Here is a 14,212-nt window from a genome sequence, read left to right as displayed (position 1 = left end):
GAAACATCGATGAGAGAGAAACATCGATCAGCTGCCTCCTGCACATCTCCTACTGGGGATATGCCCGCAACCCAGGTACATGCCCTTGACCGGAATCAAACCTGGGACCCTTCAGTCCGCAGGCTGACGCTCTATCCACTGAGCCAAACCGGTTTCGGCCAAATATCCTTTTAAATAACCCATGAGTCATGAACAAAATCACAAGTTAACCAAAAAAAGTGTCTAAGTAAATATAAAAAAAAAAAATCACAAACTATAAAAGAAAAATATACAACTTGGAAACTAAAAATTTTAATGTAAAAACTTCTGAAAATTAAAAAGGTTTGTTTTTGAAAAGCCTAAATGTACTTTCTGTGGGAAGATGCTGATAATGGGGGAGGATTTGCAGGTGTACAGATAGAAGGGTATAAAGGAAATCTCGGTATCTTCTGCTCAATTTTGCTGTGAACCTAAAGCTGCTCACAGTTAACATTTTAAGGAATTGCCAAGCTGTTTTCCAGTGGCTGTTCTATATTACATTCTCATAAGTCATGTATGATAGTTCCAATTAGTCCACATCCTCACCAACACTTATTATCCCTCTTTTGTGTACAGCCATTTTAGTGGGTGTGAAGTGGACAAGGGGACTTTTTACAGTGATGGAAAGGCTTTCTATTTTGATTGTGTAGTAATAACATAACTGGATCCATCTGGCAAAACTCATCAAATTATATAAAGTAATGGCTTTCATTGTATGTAAAATTATTTCTCAATAAAGCTGAATGTTTTTAAAAGACTTCCTTAAAATAACTATGGCTTAGAAAATAATGAGTTTTCCCTTTCACACCTAGGAATGTGTTATGATAAATGAACACAGATTTCCAAGACCACATCTTGTCCAATTCACTAAGACACCCACATTCTTTTTTACAGTTCTACAGTAAAAAGCATTTAAACTGTACTGATAATAATCAGCATCTCCATTACAAGTCTGTTTATTTGGGTCACAATCATTAAGCTCACATGTAATTTAGTTGCTTCATGTTACACCTTTGTTTTTATCTGATTCAAGATATCCGTCACTAACCCTTTTGAAGTACTTTTAATAGTTTATAGAGAGTCCTGTTAAAGGGAAGCGACATTTCTTTTAAAGGGCTGATTTAATTTAGGGTGAACGTAACTTGAATAGACTGCAGCTGTCTTTGTGACATACCTTATCCTGACAGCTTAAAAATTTTTAATGTAGTTATGTAGGATAATGACTTCCCTATATAGTGTCCCCATATTGACTATTTTTAGTGCTCTTCACCTTTAGACTAAACAACCAAAGACTCCAAGTACAATGAAAACACTAGGGCAACTAAAGATATTTTAGACCTTCAAAATGGAAGAAAAGGTGGAAAAACAGAGCTGCTTTATACATATTTCAATGAATACACAACTGTTAGATTTCTGCAGAGACACTGCCTAGAAACACCTTGATTTGGTAAAAAGGGTTTCCCTATAATACTGGAAAAATCAAATACTGGGAGACAAGTGAGGCCTAAATGTTTAAGAGGCAAGCTTTAAACTTCAAATCCCAGATCCACCACTTACCAACTATGTGTCTTTATGCCAGTTACCTACCCTCTTTGAGCTCCAAGTCTCACCAATGAACTAGGGCAGTGGTCGGCAAACTGCGGCTCACGAGCCACATGCGGCTCTTTGGCCCCTTGAGTGTGGCTCTTCCACAAAATACCACATGCAGGCGCGCACGTACAGTGCAATTGAAACTTCGTGGCCCATGCGCAGAAGTCGGTATTTGCCGACCACGGGTCAGGTCTGGATGCTTGCCTCTCTCCATGTGCCCCACTGCCCTCTCTTTACACACAGACCCAGGAGCTGGAGATCTGTGCAGGCTGCCCAGTTACATGATGAAGACAGAAATTCTGGGGAGACTGTTCCACAACAGACTGGAAACAACAAGCACAGGTCTTGCCAAGCGAGAATAAAAATACCATGCTGAGGAATAACAAACAGCTCTCATAGCACAGCTGGTCTGCTTGAAGAGTTCATGGTTAACAGTTTAATAACATGCAAACACCACAGTCAAACAGCAGGAGTTCCCAAGATAGCAGAGAAACAGGAACCCACCCCAGAGGATGAGGATAGTAAAATGTTAAAACTCCGCCCATCCACATGGCCAAGGACAGGGAACAAATAAACCATGACATCCTGTTAGAGGGGGATTCACAGAGAAGGCAGACTCCTGGAATTAGAAAGAAAAGAAAAAATGCAAGATATAATAGATGAAGGCTAAGTACTGTACCAACTTTGTATAGTTAAGAAGCTGTGTATCTTCAAAATGATCTTGACAATAAAAATCTGACACTAAGACAACAAAAAAAGACAAACAAACCAAACAAGATGAACAGAACATATGTTCCCCAGTCATAATTTATGTAAGTACCACGCCTGGCCAAATTTTACAGAAACCTAAATTATCCCAAGTAGTAAAGGCACCAATCATAAAGACTACGTGTTATGAAAAAAACACACAAAGCAAACTGAGACGTAATTAGAGCAGACATAATTAAAACATTATGAAAGCCTAAATCTCACAGTTTGGCCATTTAAAATGTCAATAAGACGGTTCCCTCTTTGCAAGATACTGGTGGTGACTGTAAGCAATACATTTGGAAGGTTGCTAGTGTTTTGGCAGGAAAAAAAAAATTACCGCAGACCTTCTTGGAGAACCTAATCAAAATTTCTGATTTCATCTAGCTGAACAAATCAACTCTTACTTGAACATGCTAAAAAACACGTTTAAGTTGTGTAAAAAGGATGAAACCAGTAGTTGTACCTTAAAAAATATAAGGAAAACTTGGACACCTATTTGAAAATTGATCAAAAAAAATAAGCAAATGAAAAAAGGTTTAACAACTCTAAAGTTGTTCTACTCATGTTTGTTTCTAGAAAAATAATTTCAGCCATTCATATCATTAAAAACCAGAAACAATTAGTATTTTTTTTAAAATATATTTTATTGATTTTTTACAGAGAGGAAGGGAGAGAGATAGACAGTTAGAAACATCGATGAGAGAGAAACATCGATCGGCTGCCTCCTGCACATCTCCCACTGGGGATGTGCCCGCAACCCAGGCACATGCCCCTGACCGGAATCGAACCTGGGACCCTTCAGTCCGCAGGCCGACACTCCATCCACTGAGCCAAACCGGTTTCGGCAACAATTAGTATTTTTAACTGCATGGCTGGACTGTGTACAATATTACAAGCTTCAGAAAATAGTTGGCATTTATACTCCAGTAGGAAAAACTAGGGTGGATTTTAAGATTTCTTAAACTTTTAATATTGTTTGAGATGTGAAATTGCAAATTCCTTGGATAACAGAACAAAAAATCATAGCAGCTTTTCAGCAGTAAGTCACAATGAAATAATCTAGAAAAAAATAAGCCAAGTTGGCTACCCAGTGTTTTGGATGAGTACCGAAATCTGGCTCATAGATACTTGGGAATCCATCTATTCTCAGAATAAAGGCCCTAGCTTATAAGAATTTATTCTAAACTGTTCTTATATGGAGAAAGTTCAGATACTCAGTACATTGGACTCTTAAGAATAACAACTATGGTTGAATCTGCATTTCTCAAAAATCTAGTTCAGATTCAAGACCAAAGTGATCATCCTTCTGCATGAGTGCAAGCCTAATATAATTCCTCAAAGCGTTATAAGCTTAGTTAGAGTCACATAGACTAAAATTGGAACGATACAGAGAAGATTAGCATGGCCCCTGCACAAGGATGACACGCAAATTCGTGAAGCGTTCAAAAAAAAAAAAAAAAGTGTTACCCATGTGGTCACTAACAAATGATTTTAAAATTATTTTTACACAAAAGTATAGTTCTAGCCCTAGCCGCTTTGGCTCAGTGGATAAAGCATCGGCCTGCAGACTGAAGAGTCCCAGGTTCGATTCCGGTCAAGGGTACATGCCCGGGTTGCAGGATCAATCCCCAGTAGGGGAAGTGTAGGAGGCAGCCGATCAATGAGTCTCTCTCATTATTGATGCTTCTATCCCTCTCTCCTTCTCCCTACCTCTCTAAAATCAATGAAAATTTAAATTTAAATTTAAAAAAAATTAGTTCTAGTTTTCTTTTATAAAATACTGAATAAATTCACTTTGGGGGCATCATTCATATTCCACATACCACGCAAGGCATAGAATATGCTGCTGCTGTGATTCCAAATAAATACATTATATTAGAGGAAGGACCATAACATAAAACAAATTTAAAAATATATATATATGTGAATAAATAATTTCACATATTTCTTTCTAATATTTACAGCTTTTATTTTTCTTGCCTTATTATAATAGTTAGGGCCTGCATTCTTTGGTAAATAGAAGTTGTGATAGAAGCCATCCCAAACTAACAGGAAAGTATTTAATATATCACTATTGAGTATGATGTTGGCTTTAGATTTTTTCATGGATAATCTTTATCATACTGATGATGTTTCTTTCTATATCTAATTACCTGAAAGATTTCTTCTTTAATCATAAATGGCTATTAAAGTTTGTCAATAGTTTTTTCCCACTTCTATTGAGATGATCTTATAGTTTTCTTCTTCATTCTATTGATATGGTGAATTACACTGAATGATTTTCAAATGTTAACCAATGTTGTAGTCCTGGAATATCTGTTACTTGGTCCTGATGTGTAATTCTTTTCAGATATCACTGGATTCTATTTGGTAATAATTATATGTAAATTATACCAAGGAAAAAAGGAGAGGGAAAGGGAAATGGGGGGAAGGAGGGAGGGAGTGTGGGTATGAAAAGATGAGGCTAAAAGAATTACCAAGAAAAGAAAATCATGACAGCAGAGTAGAATTATTTAATAGAAGTATTAGTAATCCTCATTGAGACAATCTCTCAAAAGAACAAAAAACAAACTACCTTTTAATTAATCATTATAGGGGGTGTAAGTGTCAAATAATACAAATAACCAGAAAGAGAGAACCAAAAGAAAACAGAGGAAAATAAATTATCAAAAAAGCAATTTAAGAAATTTCCTCAAAATTATGTATAGTCTTTACATTTCACACTGAAGGAGCTCAGGACAATACATGAACCAAGAAACAAAACTGAAAATGAAAAGTTTCAGAATCCTGGATGCCACAGAGGAAAATAAGCCAATTACAAAGAAAAAGGTATCAACATGGCTTCAGATTCTTCAGCCATAACACTAGACCAATGCCTTCAAAATTCTGAAGTAACATTATTTAAAAACAAGTATTGTTAGCCTAAGTATCAACCAAGAATATGGAAGAATAAAGACATCTACAGACAAACAAGAGTTACCAGCCAGTGAGGCTCAGTTAATTGAGTGTTGGCCCATGCACCACTATGTCACTGGTTCAATTCCTGCTCAGGGCACATGCCCTGCTTGCAGACTACATTCCCAGTAGGAGGCATGTAGGAGGCAACCAATTGATGTTTTTCTCTCTTTCTCTCCCCCATCCTTTCCTCCCTCCTTCCCTCTCACTTCGTCCCTCTCTAAAAAAAAAAAATCAATAAAAACATATTTTAAAAAGATCTAACACAAATCCTTTTTTCAGGAAATTTCGTAAGGACTTTATTCCATCAAAATGAGCACATAAAGCAAAATGGACAAAAGGTACTCATTTTTCCATTATAAATCTTATGTGATCAGTTGCATTATAACTTTAATGAAGACAAATCTAAAAAAATTAACCAAATACAATAAAGGAAACATGTAATTTTTGCGAGTCATAATAGAACATTTAGCTACCAAGTACATGAAATTATATTTTAAATCTGGTATTTTTTAAAGTAAGCATATTACAGTAGATGGAAGAATCTTTTTTCAATCAAAGTAAATTAAACATATTCAAATTCTACTAGTAATGTTAACTTTTGTAGCTTTATACTCTCTCATGAAGTATCTGCCCAAAGCAAAAGTTGAAAAAGTTGAAGAACTGACATAGACAAAAGAGCTTCATAAACGAAATGAAGAAAAATTTGCCTCTGTCAATTACATACAAAAGAAACAGACTTAGCACAGTCCTTCAGTAATAAAGTTTTTCTTGATTCTAACCATCCAAAGAAAAAGCTGACTATTCAAAGAAATAAATAAATAATGTTCTTTGTCAAAAGATTTCACCAAAACATAAATACAACAGAAACTGGAGCAAGAGAGTGAGAGTGCAAAGGAGAGACAGAGAAAAAGAGAGCTGAAATCTATATATGCCATAAAATTCAAAAACAAGGAGAAAAATCTCCACGTGACTTCAGGATACTATTGTCTTACTACCTTTACCTTCTCATTTCAATTGAAATTTAATCACCACATTAACCCTAACATTACTACTCACATGGTTATTTTAATAAACATCATTCTCACCAATTTAGAGAATTAACTGTTTAAAGACGTATTAGGAGGAAGATTTCCCAACTTCTGGATAATTTTTAAAAACATAAATTAAATATTTTAATATCCTTTTTTAAAACATTTCATAGTATGCAAATAATATTAGTAGGATTGTTTTTAGTGCACATGCTAAAATGCTGAGTGAACACAGGCAAGTTAATGAGAAAATACAACCCTTAGGAAGTTCAGATCATTAAAGAGTCAGGAGTTACTTAGGCATCCAAATAGCAGATTTAATTTTAAAATGTACTTAATTCTGTAAAAAGTAAAAATAAAATATGATACTTAAATACAACATTAAGAAGTATTCATTATTAAAGCAGAGATCCAAGGTCAAAAGCCAGAAACTGTACTTCTGACATAGCTGGAAATGCAGAGAGCAGACTCCTCTCTAATCAAGATAATGATGAAAAACCAAGCTCTCCAAGGCAGGCAGTGTAACTGCGAAAAGGAGTAAAGACACAAGAACAACAGAGACTTGGGGAATACCCAGAGAAGAAAGCTAAACCAGAAACACAACAAAAGCGGCACAGTCAGCAAGGAAGGGACCTGGGAGGAGCGATGCCATGAAAACCAGGAGAGAAGAGGCATTCAAGAAAGAGCCAGCCAAGTCAGAAGCTAAATCAAGATCAAAGAGGATGAAGATAAATCAAAAACACAGCAGAAAGTGAATGGCCATATTGAATTGGTTAAGATTACCTATTTCCATCTCAACTGACGGGACTAAAAGTTTATCTTGGGGGGGAAGAGGAGAAGGGGTATAGACACTTGGGAGAAAACAGACTTTAGTTATCATTCTTGCTGTCTGTAGTCCAAGACCAATAAAAGAGAAATGTTCTGAATGATTTGTTTCTTCTTAAGGGCTACACTCACCAAACTGTGGAGCAGGCAAGATCCTAGCCGCCCGAATTGGGCCATTTCGAACAGAGAATAGCTCCTGTGCTTCCCCACTGATCTGCAAGAGAAGACAAAAAATTTTAGTAAATGAAAACACAGGTCCAGACATTAATATATGAAAACGAGATCTCCTGAATGTTATCATAACTTATTGTCTCATATGTAATACACACACACACTCATACACAATTATGGTTCATCACACACATTAAATATACCGTATCTTAAGTTATCATTAGTATTCCTAGAAAATTGTAAGAGCATGCACTTGATATGAATGGTAGAATATGTGGTCTGTCTGGAAGTCTATAATTTTTAATCTTTAATAAACTACTATAAATCAGCTCAGTTCCTGCATGACTGCTTTCCAAAGCAACTATGATTTTTTGAAAAGCAGATCTTAAACGTTGTAGTAAATTTCAAAAATACGTTGTAAAAGAGGAAAAGCAAAATATATTGTAAAGAACCCTGAAGTGAAATGTCAATGACCTAGTTACCAGTTATAGTTCTGCAACTAACTAGCTGTTAACCACCTTGAGTAAATCATTTGACCTCCATAAACATTTTTTATATTCTTTTTTCTTTCCTGAACATATTTTTAATAAAAACTGTATGTATTCAAGGAGTACAACAGGATGATTCGATATACATATACACAGTAAAATGATTGCAGCAGACATCTCCTCATAGTTACCTTTATTGTGTGATAAAATTTCAGAGCACCTGAAATCTACTGTTTAGCATTTTTCCAGTATGTAGTACAGTATTGTTAACTATAGTCATCACGACTAAACATTCCATCTCTGGACTTACCAACTTTGCATCCTTTGACTAACATCTCCCCATTTCCCCCACCTCCCATAAACCTATTCTTTTGCATTTATAAACTGAGAAGGTAAAGGTGCTAAAAGACAAAGATACTTCTAATTTCAATATTCTATGAATAAAAAATTAATATGTAAACTTCATTAAATGTTATTATTTTTGCTATACACATAACACTATATGAATGACCATTCATTTTGAGTCATATCAGACTTATTTCTCAGATATAGAGTATAGCAATCTATTAAAACAAAGGTAAAAGGGATATGCTAATACATGTGTCAAGTGTGAAAAAACAACTGTTTTTCAAAATTAGTGGCTCAAGAAAAAAGTTTGCTGCTAACTGAAATATTGAGTAGATTAAATGTGAATTAGTTAAGAAAGGCTTTCCAGACTACTTTAAGTGGTAATGTAGTTCCTTATACATTTTCATTTTCTTCCCCAATACATTTTCATAACTGTCAATTGTTTAATGGAATATATAATATCAGATAGGGAAAATGGCAAACATTATACAACTAGTTCTAAATACTCAAGAACTTTAAACAGATATAATAGTGATAAACATTCAATAGAGGAAACATGCTGATGGTATTTTTTTAAAAATAGGCCTGCCAGACAAGCAGTTTAAAATATCAACAGTGCATATATTATAAAATAAAAGGCTTATAACTCTTCCAATATTAAACTATAAATTTGTACAGCTGCCTTTTAGAGTAACTACTTTTTTAGATCTTTATCTTCTATCATAATTTAAGTGCAGCAACCTATAAATATTTTTGTTTCTTATAAATGTTAAATTATGGTAATGCCTAAAGAGCCATCATATTCATTTTGCTTATAAAACTTATTACAACTTATTTATTGACCACAATGACAAGTCCCTCTAATAGCACCTGGGATGCAGAGATATGAGGAATGCTTGGCTCTTCAGGCCAACTATGCAACAATAGCACCACCTATCACCAATTAAACACAAAGGCTATAAACTCAGCATAGCAAACTATAAGAATTTTCCTCTCTACAAATTCCTTTGTGAACACTAATTTTGTAAATGAAAGCCGTTGCCATTATAAACTGCAGCTCTTAAGTCTACATTTTATTATGAAATAAAATTTAAAATTTAGGAAAAGCCTTCAAAAGTCAATTTTGTTCAGCACCCAAAGCAGTAATTACACATTCTCTGAAATCTGAAAATCACACTCTCTTTCATTTTAAGCACACTTTGACTGAAAGGTGTATCACTAAAGTAATCCAATTATATTATAGATGCATTATTGGCTCTTTCCACCAAATGACAAGTCATTTACTTTTTGAAAATAAATTGTCTGCTGGGCAATGGATAAATAATATTCTTCTTCAATACATGTACTGTTTCTATTAACAAGGAAATAAAAAAAACTTGCTTTGAAATTATAGAGTAATGGAAACCACTTCTCACTATCATATATAAGGTTTGTACCTATAACAAATCATTGTATTCCAACACAAAATCTACTCTATACTATTATTTTCATATGCCACAAGTCTAGCACTTAACTTTTGGTTCTATCAAATAAAGCCCTAAAGTTAAAAAAAAAATCATATTTAACTGAGATGCTGTACTAAATTACACTAAACAATAAAGAATAAAACAAACCTGTCTTGGCATACTCACAATATAATAACCGTTTGTTACCACTGGATTAATACACAAGAACTTACTTTGATATAGAAAAACATTTTGAAATCTGAACACACAATGTTTTTCAAAGTAATAGCTTTTAAAAGAAACCTGAATGCTAGCTTCTACTCTAAACCCCTCTTTAAATGTACAGAAACAGGTAGAGAAAAAAACACATTAGGACTGATTATAAAATGCTTCCTCACATTCATTACCCATCCTTTATTGCCTCTAAATTAAGCTCCTAGAAGCTTTGTTTAATTATAAGATAAGGAAGAGGGGAAGAAACACTGTCCCTATTTATAGGTATTTGTGAATATGTTAAAGTCAAGATTGTCACAAGCATAATGCTAAAGTGTCCTAAGGGAGTCACAAATGTCAAACTTCCCAGAGAACTAACTCTTCAGTATGCGCAAATTCTATATCGGACTATTTCAGAACAGAGACAGCGCTAACAAAGCTAACAAACAGATAAGATGGGCACATTTTAGAAAGGACAGAGAGGATGGATATGTCCTTACAGGCACTGTTTTAGCTGCCATCTTCAATTGCCTCTAATGTTTTATACAGTATGTTCACTGGTAATTTTGCTCTCAAATAAATAAGTGTCAAAACTGATTACATTATTAAAGGCTTTCAAAATGATTTTTAGGTTTCTTAAAGAGAGCTCATTGAAAATGGCAAAGAATCTCCGAGATGAGGATTTTATAGATCCTGAATAAAATTACCAGGAGCTGTAAATTCACTTTTAAACCAACAATAATAAATGAATCCAAGGGTAGAACTACAAGGAAGGAGTGTACCGAGCAATGTTCCACCTTCCTGGCAACTGCGGTTACTTGGGGAAAGGAGGAAACCTCTCCAACAGCTCCTCATGGGTCTCTGCCTTTGTTCTTACTGGCATTTTAATTTCTGATGACAGACTTTTGTTGTTTGGAGCATAAACCGGACGTACCAGTTTGGAGGCACAATAAGGAGAACAAAGAATGATTTGTTCACACTGTAGGGGAAAAAAATCTTTTCCAACCATAGAAAATAGCTTTCGCATGGTGAAAATATGCAAATTACATACCAAACCAAAAAAGATGGGGGGAAAGTACAAGTTTAGAATCTCACAATTCAATCAAAGGCAAAAGGAAATTATAACAGCCGAGACAATAATACATACAGGGAAAGGCTATAAAAGTTGTGGGAGAGCTTTCTAAGTGCTTTTAGAGGATTCTAAAAGCAAATGAAGGTCATCTAGCCCTCAGAACCAAACTTGTTTCTGAAACCCTGATGACTTTTCAAACATATATGACTACCAAATAAAAAATTCATTAAAAAATCAAGGACAAAAACAACAAGGCTTTATAATGACAGAATTAGGACAAGAGTACATATTTACACCCTCCACTACTCTTTAGACCGGCGGTTCTCAACCTGTGAGTCGCGACCCCTTTGGCGGTCGAATGACCCTTTCACAGGGGTCGCCTAAGACCATCCTGCATATCAGATATTTACATTACGATTCATAACAGTAGCAACATTACAGTTATGAAGTAGCAACAAAAATAATTTTATGGTTGGGTCACAACATGAGAAACTGTATTTAAAGGGCCAGAAGGTTGAGAACCACTGCTTTAGACACTGGTCAAATGGGGAATTGTGGGCTACAAATGATTCTTTTTAGCAAACTTTCTTAAACAGACATACGGGGGGACAGGAGGAGAGAAGGGCTTTTGTACTATGATAATCCAGACGGAGAATTTTGTGGTTTCAAGGAAATGTCCCACTGAACGCAATTCAAATACCAACAAAATTATTTCAGATTAAAACAGAAAAAAAAAGATAACAGACAACAGCCCAGCCGCGGCCGCTCAGTGGTTGAGCATTGATCTATGAACCAGATTGCGGGCTAGATTACCAATGTGGGGCATGCAGGAGGCAGCCAATCTGACTCCCTCTCCCTTTCTCTCTGAAATCAATAAAAATATTAATATATATAAATAAATATATATGTGTGTATGTATATATGTATGTGTATATGTATATGTGTATGTGTATGTGTATATGTATATGTATATGGGTTCTGTCTGCTCCACATCTTCTCCAACAGGTAGTATTAACCATTCTGGTGGGTAGGAGTCACACTGTGGTTTTAATTTGCAGTTTCTTCATGACTAAGGAGACTGCTTTTAATTCTTATTGGAATTTAGTTATACTGTTTCATGAATGACTATTAAAGTCTCTTGCCAAATACAGTTGCCTGATTCTAAAAAATTATGGATTTAAATGGTTGTCCATGATGAAAAAAATGTATAAATCAGTCTCTGGAATAGCAATGCTGCCTCAAACTAAATGTAGAAACAGTCTTTATTATAGTAGTCCTCCATTAGGGCAAATGATGTAAGACGTTTGTCCTAACAGACTCTTGATTTCCAGAGATTTGTATAATAAACAGTACAGAATATGAATAAGATTCAAGAATTCATTACAGCAGCTCTAGAAAAAGGTAAAGCTTTTCATACTTAATTGAATTCCTATTTAATTCCAAATCCAGTCATGAGAAATCTTTCCACCCAACTAAGAAACAAATGGTTGGCATAAACCAAAATGCCATCCCTTGAGGTAAAAAACATAATGATTTGTAAAAATTCATACAAACATTCAAAGAAAACTCAGTCACTGCTAAAAAGAGGAAACATACAAATATCACTATGTTTCTCCTATAACTCATGTAGTTCAAACACAAAGCATAATGATTAGTAGTTCCTTTTCTTCATAGATACTTTAACAAGCTTTATTCTTTAAAAGAAAAAAATTATAGCAGGTATTGATTTACCTATTTTTCGAAATGGCTGTATCTGATTAGCAAATCATTTCTAGGCTGGAAATATGAATTAAAACACTAAGCCACCAGACATGAAAGACAATAGAAAAAGAACTCCTTATGTGTATCTTAAGCACATCCTGACTTTCAGTCAAAAATATTTTTCATGCCGAAACCGGTTTGGCTCAGTGGATAGAGCGTCGGCCTGCGGACTGAAGGGTCCCGGGTTCGATTCCGGTCAAGGGCATGTACCTGGGTTGCGGGCATATCCCCAGTAGGAGATGTGCAGGAGGCAGCTGATCGATGTTCCTCTCTCATCGATGTTTCTAACTCTCTATCTCTCTCCCTTCCTCTCTGTAAAAAATCAATAAAATATATAAAAAATATATATATATATTTTTCATGTCACCCCGGCTGGTGTAGCTCAGTTGGTTTGAGCATCGTTCAGTGGACCAAAAAGGTTGCAGGTTCGATTCCCTGTCAGGGCATGTATCTAGGTTGTGGGGGAGGGAACGCGTCAATATTTCACTCTCTCTCTCCCTTCCTCTCTCTCTAAAATCAATAAACATATTCTCAGGTTCTCTAGATAAGTAATGGTTCTGGTTCCACCTAGGAAGTCTAAAGAAGTAAAAGCAGTCAACAGGGAGGACCTCTGGAAGTTTTTTTATTTCCCCCCCAAAAATAATGACCTATGGCAACAATGCCAAATATGTACAACATGCCAGATCATCAGTTACAAATATCACACAGCAACAACATCAATGATTCTAACAGTTTGTAAATTTGACTTGTGTTTATTAACTATACAAATTTGCTAACTCTGGGTTTGGCTTTTAAAATAAGGGTGATGACATATCTATCTAACAAGGTAGCTGTGTTAAAGTGTGTATTTAAAATACGTAACACATACTTGGCACTCAAAAAAAAAAAAGTTAAATCAAGAAGATGCTTGTTAAATGAACTGATAAGTAAATGACTGAGTCTGTATTATTCCATCTCAATGATATTTAGTATAATTTGCCATTGCCCCATTGTTCTCAAAGCATGTTAATATTTAATGCCTGGAAATTTGTTAATACCATATCAGAAAACACACTTTGTTGCAACTCATCCTTGAACCCACCGATATATTCCTTACTATGATTTACTGCTCTTAAGGACTACTACTAGACGGTAAACAGCACCTCATCTGGACAGCAGTTTTTATCACACTTACCTTCACACTCCAGCCTCTCTCTTCCCTCTCTTACAAATATCCCACACTCATTCCAACCTTCATGTGTTAATATAATGTTTTTACCTGCAACAGGTTTTCTTACCAACAGTGATGTAAAAGCAGCCCACTTAAATAGACAAATGTAGAGTTATCAATCTTTCCTAGTTGTTTTACATGTACTAACCACACAAACACAACTGAAAAGAACTTCCTTAAAAAGATCATCATTTAGCCCTGGCCAATTTGCTCAGTGGTTAGAGTGCCTCTCACATTGATGTCTCTCTTTTTTTCTCTCTCTCCCCCTCTCTAAAATCAATAAATTTAAGAAAAAAGATCATTTATTAGTTTTAAAGTAGCACCAAATAAAATTT

At 35.1% G+C, this 14,212-nt stretch overlaps 1 protein-coding gene and 1 non-coding gene across 11 annotated transcripts in view; one reads left to right on the top strand and one right to left on the bottom strand.

Annotated features, from left to right (window-relative positions):
- Window positions 1-14,212, bottom strand: part of BCAS3 (BCAS3 microtubule associated cell migration factor) — a 480,998-nt gene that overhangs the window by 432,510 nt on the left and 34,276 nt on the right. For all 10 annotated transcript variants that reach the window (XM_059669762.1, XM_059669761.1, XM_059669765.1 and 7 more), the window contains exon 6: window positions 7,302-7,383. In XM_059669762.1, coding sequence (XP_059525745.1) covers window positions 7,302-7,383 — 82 coding nt within the window. The remainder of the gene's footprint in view (window positions 1-7,301; window positions 7,384-14,212) is intronic.
- LOC132219397 (U6 spliceosomal RNA) lies at window positions 3,701-3,811 on the top strand. Its single transcript, XR_009449415.1, has one exon. It is a non-coding gene; the product is annotated as a U6 spliceosomal RNA (small nuclear RNA).

This window comes from Myotis daubentonii, chromosome 16 (genome assembly GCF_963259705.1).
Source record: "Myotis daubentonii chromosome 16, mMyoDau2.1, whole genome shotgun sequence".
Taxonomy (NCBI): Eukaryota; Metazoa; Chordata; class Mammalia; order Chiroptera; family Vespertilionidae; genus Myotis; species Myotis daubentonii.
The sequence above is the reverse complement of the archived record's forward strand: the minus strand, read 5'-3'. Positions and strand labels throughout refer to the sequence as shown.